The sequence below is a fragment of the Hipposideros armiger genome, unplaced genomic scaffold (assembly GCF_001890085.2).
Source record: "Hipposideros armiger isolate ML-2016 unplaced genomic scaffold, ASM189008v1 scaffold_1177, whole genome shotgun sequence".
Lineage (NCBI taxonomy): Eukaryota > Metazoa > Chordata > Mammalia > Chiroptera > Hipposideridae > Hipposideros > Hipposideros armiger.
The window spans coordinates 388,300-403,636 of NW_017732527.1; the positions used below are offsets into that span (position 1 = coordinate 388,300).

At 41.7% G+C, this 15,337-nt stretch overlaps 1 protein-coding gene across 6 annotated transcripts in view; it reads right to left on the bottom strand.

The window, feature by feature from the left end:
• Nucleotides 1–15,337, bottom strand: part of SLC13A1 (solute carrier family 13 member 1) — a 140,196-nt gene that overhangs the window by 80,999 nt on the left and 43,860 nt on the right. For 4 of the 6 annotated variants that reach the window (XM_019632810.1, XM_019632809.1, XM_019632808.1 and 1 more), the window contains one exon: nucleotides 10,120–10,253. The exons of 1 other annotated variant lie outside the window; for it this stretch is intronic. In XM_019632810.1, the coding sequence (XP_019488355.1) occupies nucleotides 10,120–10,253 (134 nt within the window). Of the gene's footprint in view, nucleotides 1–8,227; nucleotides 8,381–10,119; nucleotides 10,254–15,337 lie in introns of those variants that run through there. One more of the 6 variants, XM_019632811.1, reaches the window with a different exon arrangement.

Sequence of the window (15,337 nt, forward strand, 5' to 3'; positions counted from 1 at the left end):
TTGACCTGAGCATGATGATACTATGTCTAATGGTTGCTGTGAGGCTTACAGTGGGCATTCACATTGGTTACTGTTACCAAACTAGGTATAAGCAGGTATCATGGAAGGCAAAAAAAGAGCTCGTGGAAGAGATACCCTTTTTGCACCAAAATTCTTGTTCTACCCCTCAATCACTCTGTTTGCTCTATTTGAAATTCCTTCTTTTCATCGCCTTCTCTCTCCTGCATCCTGTCCTTCCTACAAGAACTGGCTTTATTTTCCACCTCCTTCTGCCAAGGGAGATCATCAATCCATCAATTCAGCATAGCTATCAACTATCGACCATGTGACAGGCACTGTGTCTGACACTGGAGGAAACAGACACTACGTGATCTGTTCCATGTTCCTGGTATTTATAGTCTAGAGGGGGAGCAAAGATCAAAGCAACATGGAGTATATACTCTAGTGGAGGCCAGCGTATCCATAATGCAATGAGAACATGGAGGGTGGCACTCAGTATGTGTAACGGCCTGAACTGCCTTTCCCAAAAACAGGACAAGAGGAGAGAGCACCCCGGGAAGAGGACGCAGCATGTGCAGATACAGAGAGGCACACGCATGGGAGGCTAGGGACTGCAAAGAGGGAAACACGGCTGATCCGTAAAATGTGAATGGGGGGATAGGTATTGGGGGCTTCAGGGAGCATTGTTAGGACACATAAATGGTGAAATCTTAAAGATCCATCACTGTATACATGTTTGGTTTAGATATTTTCCCCCTGTAGGCAAAAGAGCACCACTGACGAAGTGTGGCCATGGGTATAATAGGAGCAGGTTAGCATTTAAAAAATAGTACTCTGGCAGGAGACTGGGGGAAAGAGTGTGAAAATGGTCTATGGAAGAAAGAGATGAAGTCAGCCTCAAGGAAAGCAGTGCCAGCAGAAATGGAGATGGGGAAGTAGGTTGGGAGGGATGTGAGAGGTGAAGCGACCCAGCCTGAGTGATGGGGGCTTAGGCATATCTGAAGCATCTGAGATGACACACAGGGTTCAGGCCTGGAAATGGGGGGAAGGGTAGCAGATCCTCGGAGAAAAGAAGATAGGAGCTGCAGGTCGTGGGCAGGTGGGACTGTGTGTGATGGGGGAATGGAGGGGCTGGAGGCTGACGAATCCTTAGAGGTTTATCCACCTGTTAATTACACATCTACACCACAAATCCATCGATTGTTTAAAGCATGGGGCATATATTTATACACAACCTTATTTTGTGATTAAATTTGGCATAGTATGTATTGGATTTTCAGCAATTGTGCAAGCTACTTGAAAGCAGAAACATTAATTTAAACTTCTACTTAGATTGCACAGTTCACTTAGCACAATATTTTGGGCTTAGCAAGTTCTCATAAAATATTCATGAGACAAAAATATATCAAATTTGGATTTTCTGGTTTTGTTCACCGACCTGACTATTAGCACGATTTCTATCTTTTCTTATTTCTTGCCCTCTGTCATGCTGATGTTCTCGTGTGTCTAAAATGTTCACTTTCATAGAGTTCATAGCATTTTTTTCCCTTATCTAAATCCCCACAATATTTTAAACCAACATTTAAAATGCTATCCATTGTTTCCATTAACATATTTAATTATTATATTTGGCCCTTGGAAAGTTCTTTCTGTTTCCTTGGAATTTGTCTCCTCCCTCTTCTTTCATCCTGGTCTTTTTAAATCCTCTCCCACTCATTTTCATTTTCTTTGTCAGACTTCCCAACCTACCCTTTTCCTCCTTCTGAGCAGATCCTTTCTCCCTTTCAAGTTTACATTTTTTACAAGCACAGTGTTTCTCCCATCTGTTTAGTTTACTTCGATGTCGCACCATACATCTCTCATGTTTCATTTCGTTGATTTACTATGATTTCTAGTCTAACTTTGAAATCCATGATGTGTAAAATGAATACACTGTGAAGGAAGCATAGGCAGCAGCTGACAGCTGCAGAAATCGAATGGCCCTTGGTGCCAGGTCCTCCCTCCCTGACCCGCTGTTCAGGGCACTGGTGTTCTGCGTGTTGACGCTCCCAGCCCTTCCCCTTTTCAAGTCCCTCTTGGTGTAAAATATTTTCTAGAGAAATCCAAAAGTACCCGAGAGAACGGTGACATCTGGTCCTGTGTTTACAATCAGTCAACGAAGGTAGCCGTGTGGCTGTTTCCCTGCTTATCACAAAAGATGTCCTAACTAATGGATAAACTAGATGGAGACAGACCTGGAGAAAAGGCACTCTACAAACAAAAAACATTACTGTTCAATTCTCTCCTCTTACTGCTCTTCAAACAAACCTGGCATTCTTCTTATTGTTTTGATTCATTATAGAATACAAAGAAAATTGGTTAAGAGCTCGCTCAAGAGTTTGAGCTCTGAGCAACAGCGGTTCGAGTCCAGCCCGAGCTGAGTAGCCGCTGAGCTGCCAATAGGTAGCAGGATGGCTCAGCTAAAAAAAAAAAAAAAAATAGAATACAAAGAAAAGCCAGGAACTGGGAAAATAAGTAAGGAAATAGTACAGAGTACTGAAGAGTATAAAAATGAACAAGGTGCTAGAAATAGTCACAAAAGAACAATGCAGCACACAGCCTATCCTTGGAACTGTGGCCACTTGTTCACAAGTCTGTCTCTGGGAAGAGTTAAGAAATTTCCTCTCCAAGATGAGAAAAATTCAGTGTGATTATTAATTTCATTCAAATATTTACATAAACAGCAATTACATTACAGGCTTGTTGTACTGATCACTAACTTCTCATTAGAGAAGGAGTAAGATTTTCTTTATGTCTCTGTGACAGTTAAAAAGGCAGCATTTCTGGTGGTTCCGTGTTAAGCAATAAGAAAATAGAATTCTATCCATAAAGCGACATTCATACCAATGTATTAAGAGTATACTTATTACCACTGTGGAAGCTATAAAGATACAGATATCCACTTGTGGCTGAGGTCATGGGCTCTAGAGTCAGGCAGATGCAACTGGAAACATCTCTATAGCCACGTTTTGGCAAGCTATTTACTTGCCTCTGTCTGTCTCTCTAAATCTACAAAACTGGACCAGTAACACCTAACTCCTATGGATTAAATTTAAGCTTCTGTTTGACTTAGCCCGTGGGTTTCTGGGGTGAGTCTTATGCTCCTTTGCTATATGAGATTTGACAATTAAGTTCACGAACTCATCCTAGAAAAAGTGCTACAAACCTCATTTCTGAATATCACTACAGTCACCTTCAAAGTACTCCCCTTGGGAAGCTATGCATTGATGCCAACGCCTAGTCCACCCTTCAAAGGGATTTTGGAACTCTTCCTGGAATGGCCATCAGAGTTGTCATCATATTACCCTTGATGTCCTAAATATTATCCAAATGTCTTCCTTTCAACATTTCCTTTATCTTTGGATAAAGAAAGAAGCCATTGGGGGCCAGATCAGGTCAGTAGGGAGGGAGTTCCAATACAGTTGTTTATTTATTGGCTAAAATCTCCCTCACAGACAGTGCCATGTGAGCTGGTGCATTGTTGTGATGCAAGAGCCACGAATTGTTAATGAAAAGTTCAGGTCATCTAACTTTTTCATGCAGCCTTTTCAGCACTTCCAAATAATAAACTTGGTTAGCTGTTTGCCCAGTTGGTACCAATTCATAATGAATAACCCCTCTGATATCAAAAAAGCTTAGCAACATCACTTTGACTCTTGATTTGGACTGACGGGACTGTTTGTGTTGTGAAGAATTGGCTGACTTCCATTGTGCACTTTGACGCTTTGTTTCAGGGTCATGTTGGTATACCCGTGTTTCATCACCAGTGATAACACGACCCAAAACATCGTCTTGCCTCTCCAAAAGGTCTTGGCAAACTTTGACTCTCCTTTGCTTTTGTTCATTGGTGAGCTCTTTCGGGACCATTTTTGCACATGCCTTTCTCATGCCAAAATTTTCAGTTAAGATTCTCCTGTTTTTCTAGCAATGTTTACTTGGTCTGCTATGCTTCTCACAGTCAGCCAACAATTTTGACACACAATTCAATGAATTTTTGTGATTTTTCATCAGTTCTGCTCGTTACTGTCCTCCCTGACCTCTCTTCATCAGTGATGCCTTTTCTCCCCTTAGAAAAACGTTTAATCCATTTGTACACTGCCGTTTTCTTCATGGCATCATCCCCATAAACTTGGACTAACATATCCCTGATTTCACTTCCACTCTTGCCCAGTTTAACAAGAAATTTAATGTTTGTTCATTGCTCTAACTCAAGCTCAGACATTCTCACAACAGCACACAAAAACGCGCAACAACAATAATGAACTCCATTCAGCAAGACACCACCCCACATCTACATGAACACAGCTGTGAGACACTGATATCCCAAGGTTATGAAACCTTACCTAGCTGTCTGTACAGTGCTGCCAATGTAAGCGCATGGTGGCAAATTCATGAACTTAATTGTCAGACTCAAAAGATATCATTTCCATGAAAAACACAGTTCTAAGGTCTAACTAGAAGATATCAGGATGCCAGCCTAACGCCATGACTCAGGGTGAGCACTCAGGCACAGGTAGGAAGGGAAGGGGCACCGTATCCTGACAAGCTGGCATGACCATTGTACAGCTGGGACTCTGGGACATTCAGTAAATGACATGCACATAAGAAGACGGCTACGTCAGTTCTCACAGGCTGCTAATGGAGAAAATAAAATGGAATAAGCATTACTAAGAGAGTCAAGTGGTTTTACAATAGAGTCAGGAAGCTACTAAGGAAGTGGAGCCTGGGCACACCTTGCTGTTAAGTTGCTAAACATGTTACTGAGCTCAGCTCATGGCTGAGTCATAAACATCCTGGAACAACAACAGCTATGTGGACATGTATAGGCTTTAACTTCTCCTTGCAGTTTACACCTCCCACTTTCGGACACTAGAACTAACCAATCCCTGTTAACCTAGCCAGCAACCTTCATTTACATAAAGGAATTACATTGTGTGGTTTTCACCTTTACAAACCCTGCCTTTCTTTGTTCTCTCCAGAGCTCAGTTTGGGTTGTTACCTGAATCTATGTCTCCTGGACTGCAATCCTTTCACTCACATCAATGCCTTTGCTCCATATTATAGCCTGAACGTCTTTGGCTATCAAGGCCCATCACCAGTAATTAAAATCACTGCCAGTTTTTACCTTAAAGACATTGTGTAGCATGAGTTCAACTGAGGTAATGGCCAAGCTACACCTTTTCTGTGACTTGACCTGTGTAAAGCATCATCATGAAGAGAAATGCCCGAGTTCATAAATGACCACCAAACCACACTTTGTGAAACTCTTCAAAATAGAGGGCATTTAAAAGTACCAAATAGAGAAAACAAAACAAAACAAAACTGTTAAAACATAAATTACGAGTTCTGACAGAACCCAAGTTCAAGCCCAGTTTCCACACATCCACGTGGCTTTGGTTGGGTCACCCATCTTTGAGCATTAATTTCCTCAAATGTAAAGTAAGAATGAGAGAACATATGTGATTGTCTTGCTGGCTTGTCATGAAGGTTAAATAGGACAATTTAGGTAAAGCAGTTGGCAGAGTGCCTGCAATAGAAACACAGTCTGCTAAGTGGGTTCCTTCCCTTTCAACATTACATTGAAAAACCACTTAGGGGCTCTCGTCATTGATGCCACATTTTGACTTGAGATGGGATTAAAGTAAGGGTTAAGTCCAGTCTGTACAAACAACTCAATAACAACTAGGAAAAAGAGGGAAAAAAAATCAGTCAATAATTCATTGTTTGTTGGTTCTAGATCATGTCGATTTATGGTTTTTTATAAAAGAAAATTGACTTTTTGTTTTGCTTGACTCTTTAGTTGTTCTATTACTGTGTGTGTAGAAGCAAAATGTTCTCCAGTTTGGTATCCTGAACGTTATAATAAATTGATTTGCATCCATATCAAAGTGAGCCTCTACTTAAATTTTATACCCTCCAAAGGACCATATTCTCTGGAAAAAAAAGGAAAAAATCTGCTCATTGTGAGCAACAGTTAAAATAATATTCTTTGAGTTTAATTAGCAGTTGATTGAAAGATTAAATATGCACTTAGGGTAGCCAAAAAAATGAAATCATGTTATTGTACTAGGAAAAAACCCTTCTGTTAACATTATTTGAGTTTTAACAAATGAGTTGATTAGAGGGAGAGGAAAGAGGAACATAGTTCATCAAATGCTAGGCTCCTGGTGTCCCCACAGACCTAATGTACTCTTGTCATAACACCTTGAAAAAAAATCAATGACTCCCTTTCTTAATAAGAATGTACTTTCTAGTTAATGAATTATGCACTGAAATCATTGCTTATTTATTTACTTGTTTTCTCTTTCAAAGAGTTTGTATTCATTTTCTCTGAAACTTGTGAAAGATAATCAAAGTGTCATGGATTTATATGAGGAAGAAGCAGCACAAATAATATGCAGTCATGGCCTAAGTTTGTCTTAACCAGTTTAGTTTCTCATTTTCTCTGGTATAAGTAAGGACCTATGCTGAGACTAACCAAGAAATATTACAGTATAGCAGGGGTCCAGGTATGAATCAGGGTGTGCTCATGGTAGGATCCAGCTAGGTCTTGGGACCGTAGGACCAGGGTGAGTTGGAAAGAGAAGGCTGTCCTCCATGCTAGATGGAGGACAAGTCTTCACAGGGGGTTGGGGTGCGCATTCAGTTTACAGCTCTTGTCTGAGACTCAAACTTGTCCTCTAGGGGCAGAGAAGAGACGGGAGGATTAGCCTCAAACAGAATTTGCAAAGCCAACCAAACCCAAAACAACTGACTGTGCCTGATGTTTTCACCAAAAATTCTACAAGAATATGGGACTCAGAACAATGTTTGACAAAGCAGGGTGAGAAGTTCTTTTCTCCCTCCAAGGAGTACTTACTAGGGGGGCTCAAAGCAAGGAGAGGCCCATAGGAGAGGCTGCAGCTGGGCAGATGCCCCGGGCAACAGACAACCAGCAGGGGCCAGTTCCTTCTTCAGCTTTGCCCGTAGTAAGCTTGGCCAAGTCAAAGAGGACTTTGCATTAGCTCACAGGAATTCCCTTCAGAGATTCCCAGATTGGTGGCTGACTTCTGAGGGAGGCTAGGGGACCCCCAGTGTTATCAGTAGGGTGGTTGTATGTTAACCTAGACTGGTATAACCTTGATTAATACTTGTTAGAGTAACAGCAGAGAAAAGGCATCATGGGCTGGTGGGAACTGCACCAGCTGTGCAGTCAACACATTTGAGGGGACCCAGCCTGCCCCGCATACTGTATGCCCCCCACTGCTCCAAGTAAGTGCCTGATGAGTGCTTTCTTATTTAATTCCCACAATAAGCCTGTTACTATCCCAATCTCACTTAGGAAAAAACAGAAACACTGAGAGGTTAAGGAGTTTGCCCAGGCCACAGCGTTTGTAAATTAAATCTGGGATTAAAGCAGACAGCCTGGCTCCAGTGTCGGTCCTCTTACCAGCTTGTGACACCCGTCACGTCCGGCACAGAGAAGGTGCTCATTAAATATGTGCTCATTCAAATCAAATCATTTTACTAAGCGATTAAAAATGTATTGAGTTTATCATTTTGGACTTCATAGACTGACTCCATTTAAAAGCCAACGGAAGAATGCTTACACGTATACCTAAACAAAATAAAATATGAAGCAGTCAAAACATGGTACAGTAATTTATCAGATTTTCTGGTTATCCAAGGAAAATGACTTCATGCTTCCAATGTCTTCTTATCCCATGAGGAAACTAAATTTCCAGGAGGTCCCACGACCCACACCAAGCCACGAAGGTGACAAATGAATTAGTTTGGGCTAGATCCTGGGACTTCTTGTCCCTCCAGCTATTTCCTTGATATTACACTGTGGCCTCGTCTCAGGGGAAGGGGCTGTGCCAAAGCAGAGTCTCCCTGGAGATCAATAACTTGAACTACAAGATCTCAAGGGCTGTGCTTCTTTGCTTCTTCTCATCTATTGTAGTTGACAGACAGAGAACAAGTCTGACTGAATACTCTATCTAATGATTCTAGTTAATCATACTGAGAATCAACCCACATTAACCACTGAGGAGAAAAATGGACAAAACACATTTTATAAGCACCCTGACTTCAAGCCCAAAGTCTCACCACTCATTCAGCTCTGAGCCAGGCAATTACAACACAGCAATAAGGACGGACCATTAAATAAATCAGGAAATCCACCAGCCTGTTCCCCAGGTTCACTTACCTTAGTGTGGAGGATGATAGGCAGGGGCAGTAAAACCAACAGGGTACAAAATGTGAGGAGAAACCGGCGATAAACCAAAATGTAACTGAAGAGTTTCATTGTCCTGAGCGAGCGCCTTTGATAGTGTTCTCTAGACAGGGCCTATATTAAATAACCAGCCAGGATTAATATTTCTCTAGCTCATCATCTTCACTCACTGCCCTAGGCTGACCAACGTGAGTTAAAATTAAATCTGGATCTTTATTGTTTTACTGTCACAATTAACATGGAGAGATAAGCCCAAGAATGTTGATGAGAAATCAAAGACCATATAGACTGGCCAAGTCTAGGAGAAGACAAAATCGTAAGGTTGGCTGAGTTTGCCCACCATGAAGCCCCTCCCTCCACCCCTTTGGATGTCCCCTGACTTCTGGGCTCCCTAACAGGGGTAGTTACCACACTTGGCTCGAGCAAGTCTCGACTGGATGCCTCTCAGTACTCTTTCTAAGGAAGCAAATTTTTGATGTGTGAATGGAAACAGTTGGAGTTTCAGTGTATGGCAGTTGAGAGGGAAGGTTTTGGTGCAGAGGGATTTTTCTGGGGCTTCTCTCACAGCGTATGGGAGCTGCCTTCTACGGTGCCTACGTGCAGTTTGACTTGGAGAACTCCTGACCTCTCTCATTGAGAAACCCTCCACTCTTATTCAAAAGGTAAATAACACTGCTTCCTACATTGAGCAGCATTTTCCTCCTCTTTGACTACTCCATTGCACAATAATTTCTTCACTATTTGAAAGCAAAGTTCTATGTATTTCCTGGACGCTGTTGCTTCTTCTGATAAGAAACCAAAAGTTACCTACCGTAAAGCCTTATAGGAGTCCACCCTTGCAAGACTTTTTCAGGATTGAGTTGATACTATTGTGCTGATATGACTAGGTAATTACCACGGAATCTGCACAGAGATGAGACACGGGAGCCATTCACGTGCATGTGCGTGTGTATGTATGTGTGTGTGTAGATGGGGACTGCTCTGACAGTGATATGGAGATGTATTTTGAAACTCCTCGGGGCTAGAGACTCTGGTTTATTTCTCATTGGGTTATAAATTAATCATCCAATAAACCTGAACTAAGTAACTCCTATGCACCCAGGTATAAACAAATCTTATTTCCTTCTATAATTTATAGTCCATCCTTTAAGCACAAATTACTTTTTAATCTAATCTATGGTTAGCATTTAAACCTTATTTCTAATTCCATGCTAATGTAACTCTGCTTCCTTTTTCCGTCAAGAAAAATCATTCTTTCATTAACACTCACTGTATTTTTAATGTAAATGAAACAACATTTTTTTCCTCCAAAAGTATAAATTTCTAAAGACATATTACCTACAGTAATTCAGAAAAGTCAGAATAGTAAACTGAAAAAGTCTCCAAGCCAGAAAGGCACATTATATCTTGAATTTCTGAAATGAAAGAGAGGGTAATTATACATAATAACAGCAGCAAATAGTGAGCAATAATAGGCAGTAATAATAAATAGTGTTTAATAACACATTAAAGGAACTGGATTACTTAAAACCGTTTCAATACTTATTTTTTTTCCCTATATAACAGTTTATTGCCTTTTTTTTCCCTTTTTTTACTATTTTTTGAAGAGGCCGTTTCTGTTCTCAGATTTTCCCAAGCCACCTGCTGAGAACATTTAAGCCTCGCTTTCTCTTTGGAGAAGATTTTACTTTGTGACATGACATCAAAAATAAAAAGGCATTTGTGTGACATTTAATGAAAATGAGGAATTTACCGTGCAGGGAACAATAGGACTCAAACCAGACAGAGACTAGGGGAAGAGCACTTGACATTTATCAGTGCCACCTTTCTCTGCTTTTTTCCCTTCTTCTGTACTCATAGCTCACCAGACAAAGGCTTGCAGGACCTCCCATTGAGGCTCTAGCCAGCTTGATGTTCTGTGGGTTCCCCTTATGACAAGATGGTTCTAATTTTTCTTGATGTCCAACAGATCTCCTGTTCCTCAGCAGTATTCTCCCCACTGTCAGAGAGAGAAAAGAACTGAAAAGTCATTCTCGCTGAACATGAATGACTGATTGGAGCGAAATAGCTCAGCAAGAGTCACCAGGGAATGAAACTCTCACAGGACACGTCAGGTCCCATGTAAACATATCTTAGGGTGTCCTTCAAATTACAGCACATTGCTAATCAGTTCCACAATTAAATTTCACCATTTTTTTGTACGAAAAAAAACATAAGTATCTCTTAATAGATCACAATTGTGCTGTTTTATCTATCTGACCTAAAATGCATCACATCATTGTATAATCATGGATTAGTCCAGTTAAAACATGTTCTTTACAACTATAAAAAAATTACAAATATTGTTTATTCATTCACACATATCTACTATGTGCCAGGGAGTTTACATTTGCTAACTCAATTAATCTTCAAAACCCACTACAAGGTATGTCTGTATGTACTATTACTATTATTTCTATTTTACAGGTTGGGAAACTGAAATTCAAAGAGGCCAACTAAAATGCCCCACGTATAAGTATTATAACAGTGATTCAAATCCAGTTCTTTCTGGCTCCTCAGGCAATGTTTTTGTGTTTTTTTTTTGTACTACTCTGTTTCCCTGAAAATAAGACCTAGCTGGAAAATAAGCCCTCGCATGATTTTAGGTGCCAAAATACGGCACCTTGGCATAATGAATATTTTAAGCTGAAGGAGTTTGTGGAAAAGGCAGCCTTCTCTCTGAAACAGGTCATAAAACCTCATGTGAGGGGTGTGTGCCCTCCATATCCTGGAGGAATCATGTTAGGGCTTCTTCTCCAGCTAGGTCTTATTTGGGGGGAAAGACGGCATGTCATATGTCTACCATAATGACTATTAATTTGATGCAAAACACTAAATCATCACTTTTAGAGTTTGTGTACAGGCAAAGGGTTTGGTTGGCTTAGGAATTGTTGCTCTAGATCTTGTATTTTGTATGTCCATTGAACCTTATCATTAGACATAATTTATGTAAAACTCAGTTTCAGGCATAAAGAGAAACAAAGATTCCTTCTTTTATATTCTGGTTACCTTCATAAAGAAGTTAGTGTCCAAGAAGCTTAAGGTATGTGGATAATCAACATGCGGGGAGTGGAAACCAGCTTCTCTGGGGCTTTTCTCAGGCTTGTTTTCCAGTTGTCCTTTTCTTATGCCACATTTACTCCTAAATTTGTGCTTTTTTTCTTCAGAACATTCCCTCTTCCAAGAATATGCTTCCCTTCTGTCTTTAAATCTCACCCACCCTTAAAGTTAGACTTTGTAGACTCATCTCAAATCTGCTGCTTTCTATAAATCCATCCTGACAGTTCCAGTCCTTGTTCTAACTCTCAATTCCTGACTTTCTATTCAGTCATCCAGGGGGCTCCTTGGTTCAACTTTATCCAGACAATCTGGATGCCTGACAAAAATGCAAATTTTCTGGGACTTCTGGTCAAGATGATAGTGTAAACACTGTGCTTGCCTTCTCTCACGATCACATCAAGATTACAACTAAACTACAGAATAAGCATCATTGAGAATCACCTGAAGTCTAACTGAACAGAGGTCCTACAACTAAGGACATACAGACAAAGCCAACCTAAGCCTAGTTGGAGGGGTGAAGATGCAAAACAAGCTGATTCCATATTCAAGTGTGGCGGTTAAAAATTGGCAGGGATATCTCAGCTATGGAGGTCCACCCAGATGAGCCAGGGGTTCCAACCAAAACCAGGCTAACCAGCCCAGGGTTCTGGTGCTGGTAAAAAAAAAGGTCCCCATAACTTCTGGCTCTAAACACGAGTGGAGATTGTGGCTGAGTGAGATGGAGGGCAGCTGCACTATCAGGTGCTCTTCTTAAATAGACCAGGCACAGGCTTGCACAGACTTACTTGCTGATGGATTCACTTCTCTGAGCTCCAGCACAAAGGCAGAAGCTTGAAAGGGGCAAGGGACATATGAGGAGAAACTGAATTGTCTGGCTCAGGGTGAGGGCTGGAGGGGCAGCTTTCTCCCAGAAAGAAATGCTGGCAGAGGCCATTGTTTCTTTGTTGAGTGCTACCCGCTCCCGGGTACACACACAGGCAGCTGCCATAATTAAGCTCCATCAGCCTGGCTAATACAGATTGTCCTCCCCCAGTGATTCCCTGAGACTCTGCCCCACCCAAATTGCAGGCCCACCCAAGTGGCTTGCAGTGGCTTTTCCATACAAACAGCCTGTCTTAGCTCATGCTACAGACTTTCCTAAAATCTCTCATAGGTTCACACACTGCAAACAAGGAGCACCTGGCCTTGGCATGCCCTGTACCTCTTGCCAAGCAACTCCAAGCCTGGCAGTAGCAGTAGCTGGCCTCGGTTCACAGCGTGGCCTCTCCCAAGCATCTCCAAGCCCAGCATGAGTGGTTGCCATCTGTGGATTGGTTTGTGGCTCATGCCAGGTGACCCCAGGGAGGGCACAGGCTGCAGCGAAACTTGGCCTGTAGCAGGGCCCCTTCCAGGAGGCACCAGGGCAGACATGCTTGGTGGCCGTCTTCAGATGCATCCGGAGAACCACCCAGCTGCCTGCACAGATGACACACCCAAAGGGCACACTGGGCAGGCACCAGTACCCTGCTAAAGTGAACTCTACTCCAAGGGTCAGCCCCTGCACAACAGCTCCTGCACTATAGTCACTGCCGGTCCTCACAACAAATCAGGCTGAGAGTGAACCCCTCTCAATGACATGCAAACAGCAACCAAGGCTCAACTACAGCAGGAGGGTGCACACAACCCACATAAGGGACACACATGCAGCACACCTCTCAGGTAACCAGGGAGACTACGCCACTGGGCTCCACAGGACACCTACTACATAAGGCCCCTTCACTAAGACTGGAGACATAGCAGTCCTACCTAAAACATAGAAACAAACACAGGGAGACAGCCAAAATGGAGAGACAAAGAAACATGTCCCAAATAAAAGAACAGAACAAAGTTCCAGAAAAAAAAATAATAACTGAACACAATAGAGACAAGCAATCTACCAGATGCAGAGTTCAAAACACTGGTCATAAGGATGCTCAATGATCTCAGTGAGAATTGCAACAAAAAGATAGGGAACATAAAAATAGAGATAGAAAACATAAAAGAACCAGTCAGAAATGAATAATACATTACAGGGATTAGATAAAGCAGAGGCTTGACTCAGTGATTAGGAAAATAAGGTAGCAGAAAACGCCCAATCAGAACAGCAAAAAAAAAAAAGACATAATCAAAAAAGTGAGGCTAGTTTAAGGGGCCTGCAAGACACCAAGCACACCAACATTCTCATCATAGGTGTTCCAGAAGGAGAAGAGAGAGGGCAAGGAATTAAAAACTTATTTTTAGAAATAATGACAGAAAACTTCCCTAACCTGGTGAAGTAAATAGACACCCAAGCCCAGGAATCACAGAGTCTCAAACAAGATGAAACCAAAGCGGCCCCCACCAAGACACACTACAATTAAAATGCCAAAGATTAAAGACAAGGAGAGATTCTCAAAAGCAGCAACAGAAAGGCAGTTAGTTACCTACAAGGGAGCTGCCATAAGACTGTGAGCTGATTTCTCAACAGAAACTTTGCAGGCCAGAAGGGACTGGCAGGCAATATTCAAAGTGATGAAAATTAAGGACCTACAACCAAGAGTGCTCTACCCAGGAAAGCTCTTGTTGAAAATTGAAGGACAGATAAAGAGCTTCCCAGACAAGAAAAAGCTAAAGGAGTTCACAACNAGGAGGCATCCATCTGAGAGATGGGAGAAGAACCACAGAAAGAGAATGAGGTCAAGGACAGGGTGAGTCACCAAAGGGTTAGTCCTTAGATATATCCTGGGATGTGGCCATGTGAGAGCGCTTTCCTGGAGAGACGGGACGGAAGTCAGCGTGCAGTGGGTTGAAGGGTGAGAGGGGAATGAACCAACAGAGGCAGCGAGACAGTGATCTCTGAAGGAAAGCGAAAAGGGGCGTGTAGGGCTTCATGTCCCTTATTTACTTGGATAGAAAGGCCTGTATATGCTGAAGGAAAGGATGCAATGCAGGATATTTTAGAGGCAAGACGGGCCATCTATCATACAATGGCACAATATAGCAACATGAGGAAAAATCTATTTTTGGTGTTTTGATTGTATTTCATTGTTCAGTCTCTTTGAAAAATGAGTTGTTCGCATTTCTTAGTAGAGTTATTAAATAGTAAATACTGTATCCATAAAGCATAGCTTCAGGAAATCAATATTAAAATTATTTTAAGAAGATACAGATTCCTCCTTATTCTTTACTGCAGAAATGTCTCCCTGCCCTCATCTCTGTGCCCCTCCCTTTAATGGTGGTGGGAACACATACGGACTTCTTTCTAAAGCAAACACAGTCACCGCTGGCCTTCGTCCCACAGATTACTTCCTCGTTCCAGCACTTTTCATCTCTATCTAGCTACACATGTATTTAATTCACTCCTGCATCCCCCAAACCTTGAACTAACCTATAAAACCAACATTCTATTGCTCTCAACCGTTCATTTCTAAAGTTCTCTAAAGAGCATTTTTGTTGTCTCCTATTTCTTGGTTTCTGTTTACTCATCAACTCCTGACAATGTGGTCGTTGTTCTCACTATTTGCCTTTGCACGCCCCCTCACTTAACCAATGAGACAAAGAATCTACAGCCCCACCACCTCTGCCTCACTTCCGAGATTCAAGCTGTTTCACTTGCTGCTTGCTTTGCCCCCTCTCTGTTTTTTATTATGATCATCTCCAAGTTTGCCTTTTGTACACAGTAGGTATTCACAGCGGTATAACCGATAGTGCAGAGGTGAAAGGTGTCACAACGGCACAGCAGTCGTATGCTGTATTGCAGTGTGGGCAAAGGTCCTATGATATTGAGACTTATAAGGGGAAACATATACAGAGGGTACCAAAAAAATGTATACATATTTTAAAACAAGAAAAAAACTGTATTAAGATTATGCTGATGTAACCACTTGGAGCACCTCTTGTAATTGCAGAAGTCAAATGTGACGTGTTCATCTTCTGTTATCAGTATATATTGAGTATTACAATTTTAATAGTTTTTTCCTTTTTAAA